Source organism: Austrofundulus limnaeus, unplaced genomic scaffold, assembly GCF_001266775.1.
Source record: "Austrofundulus limnaeus strain Quisiro unplaced genomic scaffold, Austrofundulus_limnaeus-1.0 Scaffold291, whole genome shotgun sequence".
Lineage (NCBI taxonomy): Eukaryota > Metazoa > Chordata > Actinopteri > Cyprinodontiformes > Rivulidae > Austrofundulus > Austrofundulus limnaeus.
Window position 1 is genome coordinate 601,403 of NW_013952693.1, and position 16,932 is coordinate 618,334.

The window sequence follows — 16,932 nt, forward strand, 5'->3', positions numbered from 1 at the left end:
CCTATAAACAGAAATAGTATGCATTAACATTTTAGAGAAATAAAATATCTGAAAATAAAGCAGTAGCACAATAATACTTCTAAATACGAAGAATATAAAAGCTGAAAAAAATTTAGGCTTAAAGGAAAAAAAATCCTGAGCCTGAATCTTTTTTACAGTGGTGATAAGAATGAAATCATTACATCTTGCCAGTCTATGAGTGTCTGTGCAGAAATCCACACTTTAAATGACACAATGAATTTGGCAGTGGGGTATTCACTTCCCTACATCATAGCCTGATGCATCAACACTGTTTCTGTAATAAATCTGTAATCCTGTTGTCAGGAGCTATCACAGATCAAAAATCTAAAATCCTGTGCATAGACATAAAATGTAAATGTAGTAGCCTGGTAGTAGACTGTAGTATTAGTTATAAAAAGTTATGGTTTTCTGTGTAAATAGTTTCGTTTAAAAACTAAAGCAACCAAGACAAACAGGCTGTGCTCCTGCGGTGACTAAACAGCTGATAACACAGCACTAAGCTTGCACACGTCGACCGGTTCCACTCGTTTTTTGTTTTTTTCAAACACCACAAAATCCTCCACCTCCTTGATTGTCATCAGGCTGTAGCCAGGCCACAGTTTCCTGTTTTCAGCCACTTTAACTGCAGTTTACATTTTACCATTTTGTCTCTCTTCCTAAAGTTTTGTTTTGACCAACACGAGCGGGTTAAATTTGGGCATTTATTTTGATCTAATGCTGATGTTAAAATCTACAACATAGTGTTTGCTTTRGTAGCAATAAACTTGTTGAGACTTTAGTCCTTTTAGATTGCTGAAAATGGTTCTTAAATGGGTTCACTTCTAAGTACCTGTCTWGACTCACCCATAAAATTTATAATTCCCAAAACTGAACCTATTGTCTAACGTAGGTAAAATACTGACTACTTGCACAAAGGTCTCATAACTCCACTTAAAAAACCTGGAACTATCCTTTTAACACTAAACATTTGCAAAAAATAAAAACAGCCCACTCCAAAAGTATTGGAACAGCAAAAATTCTCTTATTTTTGTTGTTCACATTTGGGTTTAAGATGAGCATGAGACARGAGTTCAGAATGTCAGTTTTATTTCCTGGTRTTTACATGTAGATGTGTCAAACACCTCAGAATATACCACSCTTTGTTTGAACCCATCCAATTTTCAAGTGAGTAAAACTATTGGAACATGTGACTGACAGGTGTTTCTTATTAACCAGGTGTTTCCTTTAAGGTTGATTGTTCAAACATTAAATAGCTCTGCATGACTAGTCTACTTTTTGGCCTGGGTTTGAACCTATAAAGTTTTTTATTTTTATTTTTTTGTTAAAGAGGATAAACCAACATGAAAACAAGAGAGCTGTCTGTGGGAGAAAAGCTGAGAAAAGAAGGAGAATCAATCAGAGCCACAACAGTTTGGAATGTCCTGAATAAGAAAGAAACTACTGAGCAAGACACATCCAACAGGTCAGCCAAGGAAAACAACAGTAGTTGATGACAGAAATATTGTGAGAGATGTGAAGAAAAACCCAAAAACATCAGTAAGCGACATCACCAATGACCTCCACAGTGCGGGGTAGTTATCACAATCCACTGTTCGGAGAAGACTGAGAGCAGAAAAATGGAGGCCATACACAAAGATGCAAACGACTCATCAGTAAAAAGGATCAGAGGCCAGATTGAAATTTACAAAGAGGCACAGAGATGAGCTGCAAAGATTCTGGAAGACAATCTTATGGATGGATGAGACCAAGATTAATCTCTACCAAAGTGATGAAATGGCCAAAGTGTGGAGAAAGAAAGGAACTGCTGATGATCCGAAGCACAAAAGCTCATCTGTGAAGCACGGTGCAGGTGATGCCCACATAATCATCTCACTAGGGATGTCCCGATACCACTTTTTCACTTCCGATATGATACCGATATCACAACTTTGAGAATTGTCCGATACCGATATTGACCGATATCGATATTGACCCATTACAATAACAGTACAAGTCACACACTTTTACCTATTTTGTAATGTAAAATCTTAGAAAAGTCTTGATCAGGTCAAACAGTGAAAAAGAGTAGGTTTGAGAAAAACTGACCCATTTATTTTTAACCAATGGATSACATACATTTTAAACTGAAGAACATTATACAATTTAATATAACAAATTATAATACCCTGAAAAATAAAACATAATAAAAACAAAATGTTATTTTAAAGTATAAAATAACAATTCAAAATCACTTCGGTTATTGTTTTACTACCTGTCAGCCTGGTGCTGCTTTATGGTGGAAAAAACTGAAGGTGGGGACAAAACAAAACCCCACATTATTGTCTGTTCAAAGTTAAGAGTCCACAGCTCCARTTTTACTGATTGTAACCAAAACAACGTGATCATTGCACTTAATCTTCACTCAAACAAGTGTGTAAACAGATTAAACATCACTCAAATAACAAGTGCAAAAAATAAATAGTAATTAGTCAGTTATTTAAATTGATTGCTACCTTTCTTACTGCTGCATTTTCTGAGCATCATGTGGAGATCAGCCTCTCTCTCCTGCAGGGAGCAGTTTTTATTACTGCTCTCGTCATGTCGCGCTCATATTCCAAAACAAAAGCTGCGCTCTCCTTTCTTCTGTCCRTCAAGRRCTAATCCACGGGATGTCAAAACTGTAAGCGTGCTGTCCTCGCTTCTGCCAGCTTAGAACCACCGACCGGACCAGAGAGGAGGTTCCGAAACAGCGCGGCTGTGTGCGGTCACTGGACCGAGGCTGAACCGAGCCGAACCGCAAAGCTGCTGCCAGGGTGGAGAGTAGTTGTCGCTCCGGTTTAAAACATTCACGGTTCTGTCCCCCTCGGAAAACTTGTGCGTGACAACTTTACACTTCGCTGCAACTCTGTTTCTGATGAAAATAGAAAGTTCTGCTGCCGATATTCTTGCTAACTTAGCGCAGCATGTTGTTGTGATCACGTGAGCGCTATATGCTGGATCCAAGCGCTGCTGATAGAAACACTGGAGCGGAGTCAGTGAACTGCTGGATTGAACTGCTTATATCGGAGCACTAATATCGGACATTTTTTATGCAGGCCGATAAAATCCGATACTCATTTTTTGGCTGATATCGGACCGATATCCGATATCAATATCGGATCGGGACACCCCTACATCTCAATAAGCAAATTGACTTATACGTCAGTCTGCTGTACACAAATATCTGAAACAGAAAGATAATCTACAGTGTCAAACTGTCAGCTTTTATACTGGTCACAGTGGGTAGCTTTTAAATTATAAATCTGGCTGCCTATGTCTGTTCATATTTCACTACCATTAACAAAATATTTCTTGAACCAGTGAACTAACTTACTGAAACTCTCACAACTTAATTCACATCAACTGATTCATTTTTAGAATCAGGCCTATTCAAGGAGGTTACCACGATTGAGTAACTTTAGCAAACACAAAAATGTCTCTAATTCAGTCAAATTTCCAGATACTTACCTAAAGTTTGGTGTGGTAGTACCTAAGAGTSATTTGCAACACGTTCTCTGAGTATGGCATCTTGCCATATTGCMTGAAATAGCAAATAATAGATGTTATTTTTGAGGTTTAAAACTAATGCCTTCACCTCTATTGTTTTTCTAATTCAGACAATCTTGGTCTAAATTATGGCCATAAAAGGGAGCAAGTGACATTCATTCCTTCAAGGAATTTCTTTAATCAAAACAGCTTTTATCATTCTGAGCACATAAAAAGTTAAAAGCTGACAGAAGCACCAAAAACACAAATAAAATATGTAATTCAGAAATGTATCAGAACTATTCATTAACCGTGGCTGTTTGCCTAATCTAGCTTTGCTTTGTATGCAGAAAAAAACACCTGATATATTCTCTTTCCTTTRCCGTGTTTACTCCCAAGGTCAGAAATACTTAAAGTTAGATGTAGAAGAATATTCTCCCTTTCACACACCGTCACAAACAATAAGTCTTCTCAAACACCCAGAGACAAAGTCTCTCTTTGCTCAAACTCTGAGGCAGTCGAGTGACCTTTCCTCCTATGATATGTCAAACTCACCCSAGGGCTTTGTTCTGTCACACCACCTGAGGTCTTTGTGGGGGCAGATTCTCACTCCCCTTGTGTGCTGCATTATGTCTCGCAAAAGATGACACAAAGGTTTCACCCATGGTTTGTTTTTGTGTTGTTTTTTTTCACAGTGTCCTTTGAAAAATTCTTCATGTGTTTTATGTCGTACTCCCGCCATTGAATTTTCTCAAGGAGAGATAGAGAAGGGGGAAAAAAGAAATGATAACTGGAGGGGTATCTTTTAGGGGGAACAAGGCTAAAACAGAAATATAAAGATGGAGAATAGAAAAAGACGAGTGTTGAGTGAATACGTGCAGTGATAGGAGAGGGTAATGGGTAAGATGAGTGAAAAGGGGCAGGTTAAAATCCTTTTTTTATGTTCCCTCTGAGCTCTGACCYCTTCGGGACAAGGAGGACAGCAAACGAAAGGTGCACCTCCAATCTTGTCCAGCCGTCGAGCCATGAAAGGGGACATCAAAGCAAGGGTTAACAAAAAAATAGATGTGACGGCTTTTAAAAAAGAAGAGTATTGCTCAAAACTGGAACGGAGTAGAATTAGAAGAGAAATCAATTTAAGAATGTCCACACCCATTAGACAGTATGGAAATATTGGACACAGTATTGTGACCTGTTTCCTTTCTAAAAAACATAAATATGTCCCACATTACTCAAGGTGGCTTGTCCAAGGACATAGCAACTGAAACGARTGGAGCTGGGATCAGAACCAGCAACCCACCAGTTATAGGATGAACCCCTTCTGTTGCCACTGTTGCCCCACTAGACCTTTATCAAGTAAATTAATTCAGAGGTTCCAAAATATTATCTTAAATAGGAAATAGTCTTAAGAGTTCAACCAATCACATCGAAATGTTACACTTCTCCCTACAGAGGAGAAACTGGTTGTCTTCCAATCCACAAAAAGTGTTTTGATCCTTTTACATGCTTATCAGATTATTAATAAGATTGTAAAAATGAATGTAGATTGCAAGAAAATGTATATGTTAGTAGATGTATGTGTGAAAAACACATGGTAAACTGTTTTGTTGAACTTTGATTAAGTTTAAAAGGCACTACAATGGAGTTACCAAGACTTGACCACTTCTATCTACAGTGGATGCAGGAACTTGGGAGAGTACATCTGATTGGTCAGATACAGTAAATTACTGGCATTCAGGGTATTAATGTGCGACACTTGAAATATCCATAACAGCCTATGATTTAATGCAATTTAAGCAGTCCTTTACAATACCGATGTGGCACAAACTGATACAGCAAATCATTTTTGATACATGGTGTAACGATAAACTGTCTTTTTTTATTTTGTTTTTCCCGCAGACACTTCTTGTTCAAGACGTCGTCAGGGACCACGCCTCTCTTCAGTAGCTCTTCGCCCGGCTACCCCCTGACGTCCGGGACGGTGTATTCTCCGCCCCCTCGCCTGCTACCCAGAAACACTTTCTCTCGCTCAGCGTTCAAGCTCAAGAAGCCGTCCAAATACTGCAGCTGGAAATGTGCCGCAGTGACAGCAATCGCTGCTGCCGCCCTGCTCGCYRTCCTACTGTCCTACTTCATCGGTAAGGAAAAGTGCACACTTAATATTATACATTAAAGGGATCCATGATTCGTTGTAACGTTAGACTTTATTTAATAAACAATATATTTTAACTGTAAAATAAAGACTGTAAAAATACTGTAGGATGTTCAGTTTTAACATTTTTTAACTAAAAGTTTAAAAACACATTACACAGACAGGGCCATTTTATTTACACACAAAGCATTCTGGGTAAATGATGACGTGGATAGGTCCTCGGTGCGAGGCTGCTAGCGAGCTATATCCACCCTGAAGGTTAATCTTGGACAATATCTGATGATCGACTCTTTTAAATGAAACCAGAGAGCGTTGACAGAGAGGAGAAGGTAGAAATGACTCAGCCTGGAACTGAAAATATAGATGGAGGACAACAGAGCTGCTTTATGGAAGAAGAACCTCAGCTTAGCCTGTTAGCTTTATCATTAGCCCCGACGCTATCACCATATATATGTATTAGCTCAGCGCTACACATTCTCCTCACGTCACTGAAGTCCTCCATCCACATGAAAGAGAGGGGAACACAAAAATTACTCAGTCTGCAACTGAAAATATGGATGGAGGACCTCAGTTTAGCTTGTTTGTTGCGCTGAGCTAATACATATAAGGCAATATAGCATTGGCGCTAGCACAAAGGTTAACTGAGGTTCTTCTTCCATGAAGCAGCTCTGTTGTCCTCCATCCATATTTTCAGTTACAGGCTGAGTCATTTCTACCTTCTCCTCTCTGTCAACGCTCGCTGGTTTTATTTAAGAGTCGATCATCAGATATTGTCCAAGATTAACCTTCAGGGTGGATATTGCTCGCTAACACTGAGGACCTATCCACGTCATCATTTACCCAGAATGCTTTGTGTGTAAAAAAAATGGCTCCGTCCGTATTAAAATATATTTTAAAAAATTTACAAAACTAAACAGCCTACAGTATTTTKACAGTCTTTATTTTACAGTTAAAATAAATGTTTATCAAATAAAGTCTAATGTTACAACTAATCAGGGATCGCTTTAAGGACGTCAATGGGGAGGAAAATATATACAAATGGACAAAGGCGCTTGATACRAATGGCCAACAAATTATCAAAATAAATGAAGGACGCCAACCCTTTTTTATGTTTAGCCCAATTTGTGTTGAGCTAACCTGAAASACGTTGCTCTTATTCTTACCTGAAAACCCTAAAAACCTAAAAAAAAAAAAAGTGTGGGGTTAACAGCGTGTGCTTTGTCCCTTTCCACTTGTGCCACTCTGTCAAAATCCGCCTCAGCAGACGCCTCGGCCTCGGTTCACAGCCAGTCAGACACGCAGGAAAATCGGCGCACCGAGGCTGTTCCTCTGAGCAGGTATCAGTCAGAGTGGGAATCCTAACCGAACCCAGCAGGAACGTGGATGTTCTTCACTGATCTGGAGCCAGCGTGCGATAGTCATACTTAAAGAAATGGCAGACGCTCAGAGGAGATTCTGACGGATCCGTGTGAACGAAAAAGTATCGCTCAGAGTGTCTGTGTGTGGGAGTGTGTGGGCATGGATCCTTTTTTTTTTTCTTTCTTTCTTTATGACCTCCTACACTGGTCAAGAAAAAGTAGACTCGTGCTGTTGCATCTGTGTGCGTGCAAGACTGAGACAATAGAGTGAGGAACAGAAAATGTACATCTGAATATGTCTATTTTGGAACACGTTTGTGTGTGTGTGCTTGTGTAGGTGTGAGTGAAAGGAGGCAGATGTGCCTCTGAGCCCCTGATTGGCCTCTTACCCCAGAGACAGGAGTCAACAGATGGGTGGATTTTAGGAATCAGTGGCATCAGCAGAAAGAACAACCCCCTCACTGACTCTGCATKCATTATTAATATCATTTTTTTACATTATTTAGACACGTATTTTTATAAATATATTATACACCACAATCCGTTTTAGTTTATACGTGTGTTGTACTCGCTGCGTTCCGGGATGTGAGCTCCTGGGTGCGCCCGTGTGTGCGCTCGTGTCCACCTTTTGTGTGCCCCCTCACAGTGSCCTTGAGAGCGGTGTGTGTCCTCCAGAGCAGATCAAGGCCCCTTTGCCTGGRGCACACAGACAGATCCGTCCCCTCCTGAGCTTTCCTCGGTCACACTGCACCGGACGGCCACGTGCAGAGCTGCAGAGCAGCAGTGAGGGAGGATAGGAGGAGGGCTGCCTGTAGAAGAGATAACCCCTCGTGCTTAGGTGAAAGGGCTGGTTTGCAGTGGAGCAACTTTTCTCTCTCGCCATAAGGCGATGATGTTTTTGCCCATGTCTGTCAGTGTGTGTCCACATCTCTCTGTTAGTAAAATATCTTAAACAGATTTAATGAAACCTTTAGGAAATAATTTTTGGTTATACCTCTACAACTGATWAACCTTTGAAGCTCACATTAGAAATGACCAATAATTCAGTTTGACAGATATTCTACTAGAATTTGATGTGAAAGCTTAGAATTGTTCAAACCAAACACTGCACGTGACAATCATTTTGTAATTAACCCTGTTTGTCTGTTAGCAAAATATTTTTGTGAAAATTCACAGATTTTAATCACTGAAAGTAATCACTGGCTGTACATCTACAATTGATTACCATTTAGGGGCAATCTGAATCCAAGCGGCTACTACAAATTATCAACATCACCCAACACAAAAACAGTAAAATCTCTGTTAACTTTTTCAGAYGGTTGATGTAAAATTTARCGTGGAAGTAGCTGAGAGTCGTTCTCAGCACAGAACGGGATCGGAACGTCTCACAATATTGCAGTATTTTATTTTCAAGGCTTGACCAAAACTGTTTTAACTCCAGGATTTCTCAACATAAATTTAAACTGAAACTGACATGAAAGGTTGCAAGTGATGTAAAGAAATGCTAGGTCATTAAATTATGTTATGAACAGCRTCATGTTTTGTAATGATATAAAAGATATTTACACCAAAGCCTATATTTTCAATAATTGGTAAAAAAAAAAAAAAAAGATTTAATTAGAGAAAAATTGTGAAATGTGTCTGATTCAGACTAATTGCTGCCTTTACGCTTTTTTCTTTCCTTTTTTTTTTCTTTTTAACACTACATCAGTGCCTGTGCATGCCAGACAAAACATTTTAACYACAGGGCCTGTCTGTCTTAATAATTGGGGGTATTAGCTTGTCAGACAAACTAATAGATTACTTTATTAATAGGTGTATTTATAGCGCAAACAAAACAGCAAAGCACAAATAACGGTACACTGTGGTGTTGCATTTTTAATGGAATTGAGTGGGTCTGATAGTTTCAGCTGCTCTCGCTGTGTATTTTCACTTGTACTGTCTGATAAAGAAAAGTGCTTCACCACCAAACCTAATTGTCCAATTGGCTAGAATTCAGTAAGCAAATCTGAAATGGYGAGGTGTTGTTGTTTTTGATCAATTGGGTTTGTCTGTTGCCAAAATAACTTTTTTCATGAAACTATGAGTTTGGATGTGCATCTACAACTGATTAACTTTTGGAGTCAACTCATTTCAAGATGGCTGCCAGAGCCAACTGATTTTAGACAACACAAACATTGCTATACTTTGCACTGCAAAAACTGTCCATCTTACCAAGTTTTAAACCTTATATCCAGCCCAAAAGTCTTTTTGATCTTGTTTTGAGACTGATTTACTAAACAAGAACTGATTGTGTAAGAATAATAATCTTGTTTTCAGAATGTGTAAGATTATTTGTCTTGTTAGCCTGAAAATTTGACTCAAATTAAGTCAAAAATTTCTGCCAATGCACTAAGAAAATTTTACTTAGTAAGACTCTTGAAATAAGAAAACATTGAGTCAAATCAAGTATTTCAAGAATCTTACCAAGTAAAATTTTCTTACTCCATTGGTAGAAATTTTTGACTTAATTTGAATCAAATTTTCAGCCTAACAAGACAAATAATCTTACACATTCTGAAAACAAGATTATTATTCTTACACAATCAGTTCTTGTTTAGTAAATCAGTCTCAAAACAAGATCAAAAAGATTTTTTGGCTGGATATAAGATTTTAAAACTTGGTTAGGTGGACATTTTTTGCAGTGCAGTAGTGCAAACATGTCCYCAAAACATATTATGAGCAATATTGGATTGCAGAAAATTTTGCCATTAACAATATGAAGTCAACTGTGACGACGTGTTAGCAAAATATCTCATGAACTCTGGGACAGATTTGAATGAAACTATCAGGAATAACTCTAAAACGTTTGGGGACTACCCCATTTACGATGGACATCACAGCTAACTGACCTTAGAAAATGTAAAAATGGTGATAACTTAGCCATTTTTTTATAGATAATGACCTAAATTTTGCTGTGACAGAAGCTTGAAGTCTTTCACAACATATTCTAAACTCTAAATATAACATTAAAAATYCAGTCTAAAATTTTGCCATTCAAAGTAGTGGGTGATTCCATCAAGGACCTTTCATGTATTTATAGTTCTAAGACAGAAAAGCACAACGCACTATATTCTGTTGCATTTTATTAATTTCAGCTTGTGCCTTTGTACATTTTAATTATTATTATTAATTATGTTCCGATAAAGAAACATTCTTCACCAACAAACCTAATTGTCCAAACTGACTAGAATTCAGTCAACAAAGCTGAGATGTTTTGTTTTTGTTGTTATATGTGTGTTTTTTACCTTCAGCTGTGGGGAGATGTTCTGCTCGGGTGTTTCGTCTGTGCTGAACAGAGCTGCAGCGGTGCTGCCAAGCCTGAACCTCTTGTGTTTACCTAGCTTTTTGTAGCGTTAAGCGCGCAGCGAGTTCACCACTCATAGGGGGGATTGTGTTGTACCTTGTTTGCGCGTCGCGCACGTGGCGTGCGCAGGCCCCCGGCAATCGCTGGGGGGGATTGCGCAGAGCAYCCAGAGCCATGCAGCGTGAAGAGGACCCCTCTGAGGCGTCCGCCCAGGAGCCCACTCATAAATTACACCAGGACACATGTGCCTGAGCAGCACTTTTTTTTTTTTTTGTGAGCGCGTATGTGTGTCGGTCCTCCCGCACCCCCTCGTAAAAATGTGTGCGCACACCGCTTTTCAGTCTCATTGTGAGTGTGTTTTTCTTTTCTTTCCTCCTTTTTTTCTTTTCTTCTTTTTTCACAACTATAAATAAAGCTTCAAAAATTGCCCGACAATCTTYCGGAGACACATGCGTGTGAACACGCTGAGAGCCTTTTAAGAAAAACATGCTTCAAGGGAAGGGCTGACGATATTTCTTTGAAGCCCTACCCTACTGTTAGAACGAAGCCATGGGAATGAGATAAACACATAAACACAAAAAAATAGAAGCAAAAAAAAAAAACAATCAAGTGCAGCTCTGAATTCATGCATTTCATCATTTCTGTACAACAGTTTGAGAAGAAAGAGTTGTTGTAGCGGAAGTATTTTCCCTCCTAACTCCAGCAGAGTGTGGCCTCCTCTCTCTATGTGAAGGAATGACTGAACGGATGGAGGGAGGAGGATAAACGGGAGTGCTTGTTCCTCATTCCCCCGGCGTCTTGTTTGCTTGCTCCGCATGGAGCACCCCAGCCAAAGGAGAGGCGGTTGCTAGGATACAGGTGAACGGCTGGCATACAGGAGAGGAGACAGGTCCGTCGCTGTGAATGGCAGCACTGGGAAAAAGCCAGATGGGGAGGGGGATGAAATGTGGCAGAGGTCAAAAGTAAACATAAACAGGGACAGGAAGTGGAGGATGGATCATTTGGGAGGCAAAGGAGAAGAGGGTCAAGATATGTCACTGCGCCGTATGATGTGGAGGGCGAGGGGACGTTTGAGCTGAGAAAAGAAAGGACTAAGGAAAGCTGAGGAGGATGAGCGATAAGACATCCAGGTGTGGAGAGGAGRAATGGAGTCAGAAGGAGGAGAAATGAAGGAGAGCTCGGCCTCCCGAGGCTTTCTGTCACCTGGAATAACCGTGGGACTAATGTCTCCTAATTGATCACGGCGAGCGGGGGACAGAGGGAGTGTGACAGCCAGATGAAAGGACAGAAGGAGACTGCAGAGGACAAGCAGAAGGGGCTACGGCAAAAATAAAAGTTGGGAAGGATAAAAAACAAAAGGAGAGAGAGGAGGAACGTGAGCCTCGGAGGACGGAGCGTGTCAACGGAAACGAGGGGAGAAAACGATAAGAAGGAGACGCGTGGCGGTTGGGAGAGGGAGGTGAGGCTGGCGTGATGGATGAAAGATGGAGTGTGTGTCAAGCCAGTTTTGTCCACGTGGACTGTTTTCACACACAAACACACACAAACACACAGGTGTGCCCTTGACTTCTATGAGTAAACTCCCGTTGGCGGGCGCTCGTGTCACCTACACAGGAATGTTTCACGTGAACGTGCGCGCTCTTACGGTGAATGCGCCGGGCGCAGCAGCGGCGTACCCCACATGGTTCTGTCAGCCCTGATGAATGAGAGYGCACACACATTCACACACGTTCACACACACACACTGACACAACATGTTTTAGGCTTTTACTCTCAGCTCCCCCTGTCTGTTGATTAAACAGAGCCACACAACTCTCTCTCTCTCTCACACACACACACACACGCACACGCACAGCAAACGCTGCCATCAAGTGTGACCTTCATGCCTCGGAGCCGACCACTTTCCATCCATCACCGCCGTCTCTGCCGCTCCAGACTGATCACAATCGCTTACTGCCCTCACTCCTCCGGGCTAGAAGAAGTGTCTCACTTCGGTGCGCTCGCATCGCCGCTCCCCTTACATAATAACATGTTAATGGCTTTATCGTTCGCAGCTGTGCTGTTCGTCTGTGTAAATACATCACAATCAAACGCATACAGTGTCTGTAACCTAAACTTATTCACATGAGTAGCAGGTTAACGGGCGCTCCAGTCAGATAGGTAATGATGGATAAAAAAAATGCATTTATTTGTTGTGTTTTTCATCATTCAGGTAAAAACTGCTATAATTGAGGGAAGAAAAATGCAAATGAGAAATCAGCTATTTTTAAATCATCCGGCTAAACAAAATTCTGAGAAAATGTGTTGTTTTTTTTCATGTCTTATTAGTCATTCATTAGAGCAGAAACACTATCCATGTACTTGCTTGTTGTTGTTCTTTTAAAGTTTTTTGTTGTTGTTGTTGTTGTTGTTTTGGACGAATCCCCCTTGGATATTTCAGTGGCTGGGGTTTGTGTCCAATCTGCAGCTCTTGCATCGTGGCTCCTCTCCAAAACCGGGCTCCTTGACCCTGCCGTCCCCGCTCGCAGCCGCATGTGGCTTCCCGTCTGCCGATCCAAGGTGGAACAGCGAGAGGTCAGGATGTGTCGCTCATTGCCAGCGCCGGTGTCCGTGTAGCTGCGCGCTCGCTTTTTGTGTTTGGAGGTGAAGGCGCAGCCGGGGCATATGGCGAACGCGGGAACCTGGGCACGCGGCTCAGACGTGGAGCGGGTGTCCGAGCTGATAAAGGTTAGAATCTTCCTGCACTCTGCCAGTCCAGGAAAGAAGGGCAGAGCACGGCCAGGACCGGGCGCAAGGTGCTACACCATCTGCACCACGAGGGGATAAATGGGTCATCTGTTCTGGTCAGGTAATACAAAGCAAGAGGGCACAATCGTCTGAGTCAGAAACACTTGTCCTTTGGCTTCCTGGATTAGAAGAAAGGGTTTTGAGCTTTAATTTGTGAATAACTCTAGGTTTTCAAAGCCTGAGTGATGTCATCTTTAAGTGGTGTTCTTTTTGCCTGCATTAGCGTGCCTGGGCTCATTTCATTCATTTATTTCCTCATTCRTTTTATTTCCCTTTCTCATCAGCATGGGTATTATCTGGATTCAATCATTTGTCCAATTAGAGCCGTGACGCTGGACCTGTCTTGTGTCCTAAAACAGGAGATGAATGAAGCCAAAAGCGAACAAAACCGCTTTTCTCCGACCCTTTTTTTCCCCCCGCCAGTCTCTTTCTTCCAGTTTCTCCATCTCTCGGCCTTCCAAAATGTCTTTCATCCTCACTCATTCTCTCCCACTCCGAGATCTGTGATAAGATAGCATAGTYCCTCATATCCTGTTTCTAATACAGATCGATGAGCGGGGAGAGGACTGAGGTAAGGCGGGGACGAGGTGAGGCAGAGTGGGCCGACGTGGGGGAGGGTGGGGAGGGTCACGGTGCAGATATCTGAAGAGGAAATGAGGATTCAGAAAGGAGGACATCACTCAGATGCACATCTCTTTTCATTTAGCCAATCACACACACACRCACACACGAGCATGCGGCTACATCTCTGGAGGGTGCTGTCAATATTTCAGTGCCAGTAAGAAAGCCATTTCAGCTGTGTGATTCAGTGAGTTGTCTGTTTAAGCAGGTAAAAAGCTGCGAGCAACTCTCATAACCTTTTGTGTTGCAGTCAATTACAGTTCGGTTGCATCAGCTGGGTGAGGAGGTCCCGTCGGGGGTTGCAGCTTTGTGCGCTTGTTGTTAATCCCGTGCAATTTGCAGCATGCATACGCAGATGCGCGCAACACACTTTGCAGGCAGACGGTTTGTCTCTCAGAGTGGATGTGACCCACACACACACACACACACACACGAGGGCAGCAGCCAACCGCCGCCCCCGTCCCTTTGTCTGAGGCACCTAACTGATCTCAGCAAGAAGCATCTTCCGAGCTGAGCCGAGAGAAAGAGAAGGCTGTCTTTATTTATAGAGCACATGAACGCATTTCATGAGGTAAATTTGACGTAATATCCCAAAAGGCCGGAATGTTCAGAACCTGGGGCGGAACTCTATTCTTTCCTCACTTTTTCTCCRATATTAGACCCCTGTGCTGCACAGTTGATGGGGGGGAAAGGGGTGTAAGTGATACCAAAATACACACTCAGGGGCCTTTATGTGTGCATGTGTTTGTTTTGGGCAACAAACTGTCTACTAAGCCAGCCAAGTGAGGCCTTGGAGATTCAGACAGAGCAGGGGTAGGTTTATATTTATATAAAATAAGAGGAAGTAGGGAGAAATCTTTCTAAACCAATTAGAAGCCAGTCCAATAACGAAAGGGAGGGGGCGGGGATGGTCTTAGCTACAATTACCGCCCTAATTGAGGTCAGAGTTGTTAATTTACTGGCGAATTAGAACAGTTAATATGCATTTATCAGGATGGCCAGGGGAGAAGGCAAATATGTGTTGCATATGCGTGCTCTCTGTGTAGTTTTAGTTGCAACGCGAGAGATCACATACAAATACATGCGAGAGGCCAGCCGGCGTCTTTAGTACAATTAGCGGCGTCACATCTGGTTCAATTGGAGCTGTCATGTAAAGTGACGGGGGGGTTGAGTCGTAGCAGATAAAAGTGAGAGACATAAGACGAGACAGGAGAGGACAGTGACAGGGAGGTGATTTAAATGTGTTTGATGGGGAAAACAATGACTTTCAGTCTAAAATCACCTTTCCTTGTTCACGCAGAAATCTATCCACAACCTTTAAATGTGCACCGAATTTGTCTCTTTCCTAAACAGTGAACACTTTTGCCATTTTTTTCCAGTTCCTYTCCATCCCATCCATGGGAGGGGAGGGGTGTGTTCGTCTTTCCCTCACATCATCTGCAGCCTGTTTTTCCAAGGAGATTTTATACGTTCTTAAATATTCTCTCTGTTGCTGTTCCTCCAGTATTCTCTCTGTTCTTTGCTCCTCTTCTGCTGAAGTTTAACACAGTTTCTCCAAAAAGTCCTGACCGCTTACCCTTTTCTCTCACGCTCCCTCGTTCTGAGCTTAGCCGACACATCATCCATCTTTCTTTTTTCTTTTGTGCTTTTTTCTTTGTTTTTTGTTGTTTTTCCCCCCATCACATGATCACGTGTGCTGTTGCTTTTTCTTTTCATTTGCTGTCTTTTGCAGATGATACAAGCGAGCACTTTGCCTCTCTGAATTATGAATTGAGATTGCATAAAAAAAATCCCTTGAAGACACTGTTCTATTTTTAATCCAACACGTTCGCTGGTGTTCTACCTGCTTCTCTGTAATCTTTGCATGTGTGTGTGTGTGTGTGTGCGTGTGTGCACGTGCATGCGTGTTGTCCCGTGTGTGCTTCTGTCAAAATGAGTGCGTAAAGATTTCAAATAAATAGAAGAAAACGGACTACAGCTCTTTTGCCCCTCGCACGTGTCTTTGTTGGTCGATTTCGGCTGAGATMGGCTTCATTGGCGTTGCACTTAATAAAGCCTCGAAATGCAGCCCGAAAACAGTAATTACGGCAATTACGATCACAAAAGAAAATGCTTAAAATTATGGCAACACAAAGCTAAATACGTCAATTTCAGCAGTTTCATTTTAGGCTTAAATTACACCCTAACACAGTTAGAAGTGTTGTTAAAAAGTGGGGGGGGAGTTGGATGGTAACGAGCGTGATAACAAGTGTCTCTCTTTGTCTTTCTCGTGTCTTGTGCTGCAAAGAAACCTGTTGGCAAAGCTTTTGTGCTCTTGTCACAAAGGAGTAAGAGTGCCACCTGTTGGTCAATGTGTCACAGTTTTCTCAAAGGAAGAGGGGGGAGGGAATAAGAAAAGCAAAGTAAAAGGGGAGAAACTAATTTGGGGGAAAAGCACACAAGCATCGACACATAAACCCAACAAACAGACATCCACAATCAGCTAACCGCAGCGCGGTCTGATGTGATCTTGGAGGGTGACCTAGATGGAGAGCGGCGTCACAAAAGATTCACAATTGCTTACTGTCTCCAGCTGATTCAATAGGCAATCTTTCTATCGACGTCTTGCTGTGATACCATCTAGGCGTGAGCGTGTGTTTGTAGGTGTGTGTCTGCGTTATCTGCAAGGAAGGACAGACGGAGATAAGGAGAAAAAGGGGGAATTAAAAGAAAAAGAGGGAGCGGAGTGAAGGTCAGCGGGATTAAAGAGGACAGGGCAAAGGTCGGATATAAGAGAAAACACACAGAAGGAGCACTTTTCCCTCTGCCTTTTGTTTTCTATACCAGCCCCCTCCCCTCTTCCTCCATTCTCTCCTCCCTCCACCCCGTGAAAAAAGAAAAAAAAAAAAAAAAAAAAGAGCTGACAGTGGAGGCCGGGAAGCAGCCAAGGTGTCAGCGCTTTTCTTTGACCGGGGGAAGCAAGGGAGGGCGGGGTGAGAGAGATGAAACATAAAAAATACGAGGAAACGCACACACACAAAATAAAAGAGAGAAAAAACTGAGGGAGGAGAGAGAGAGAGAGAAACAAGCAACAAGAAGGAGCGAGCCTGCCCTAAAACTTTTACACTCATCCGTGTGTGTGTGTGTGTGTGTGTGTGTGTGTG

General features: G+C 41.9%; 1 protein-coding gene across 1 annotated transcript in view; it reads left to right on the forward strand.

The window, feature by feature from the left end:
* The window catches only part of tenm2a (teneurin transmembrane protein 2a), a 346,633-nt gene that overhangs the window by 276,973 nt on the left and 52,728 nt on the right, over positions 1-16,932 (forward strand). Inside the window, exon 6 of the mRNA XM_014021396.1 lies at positions 5,425-5,663. Within this exon, the coding sequence (XP_013876850.1) occupies positions 5,425-5,663 (239 nt within the window). The remainder of the gene's footprint in view (positions 1-5,424; positions 5,664-16,932) is intronic.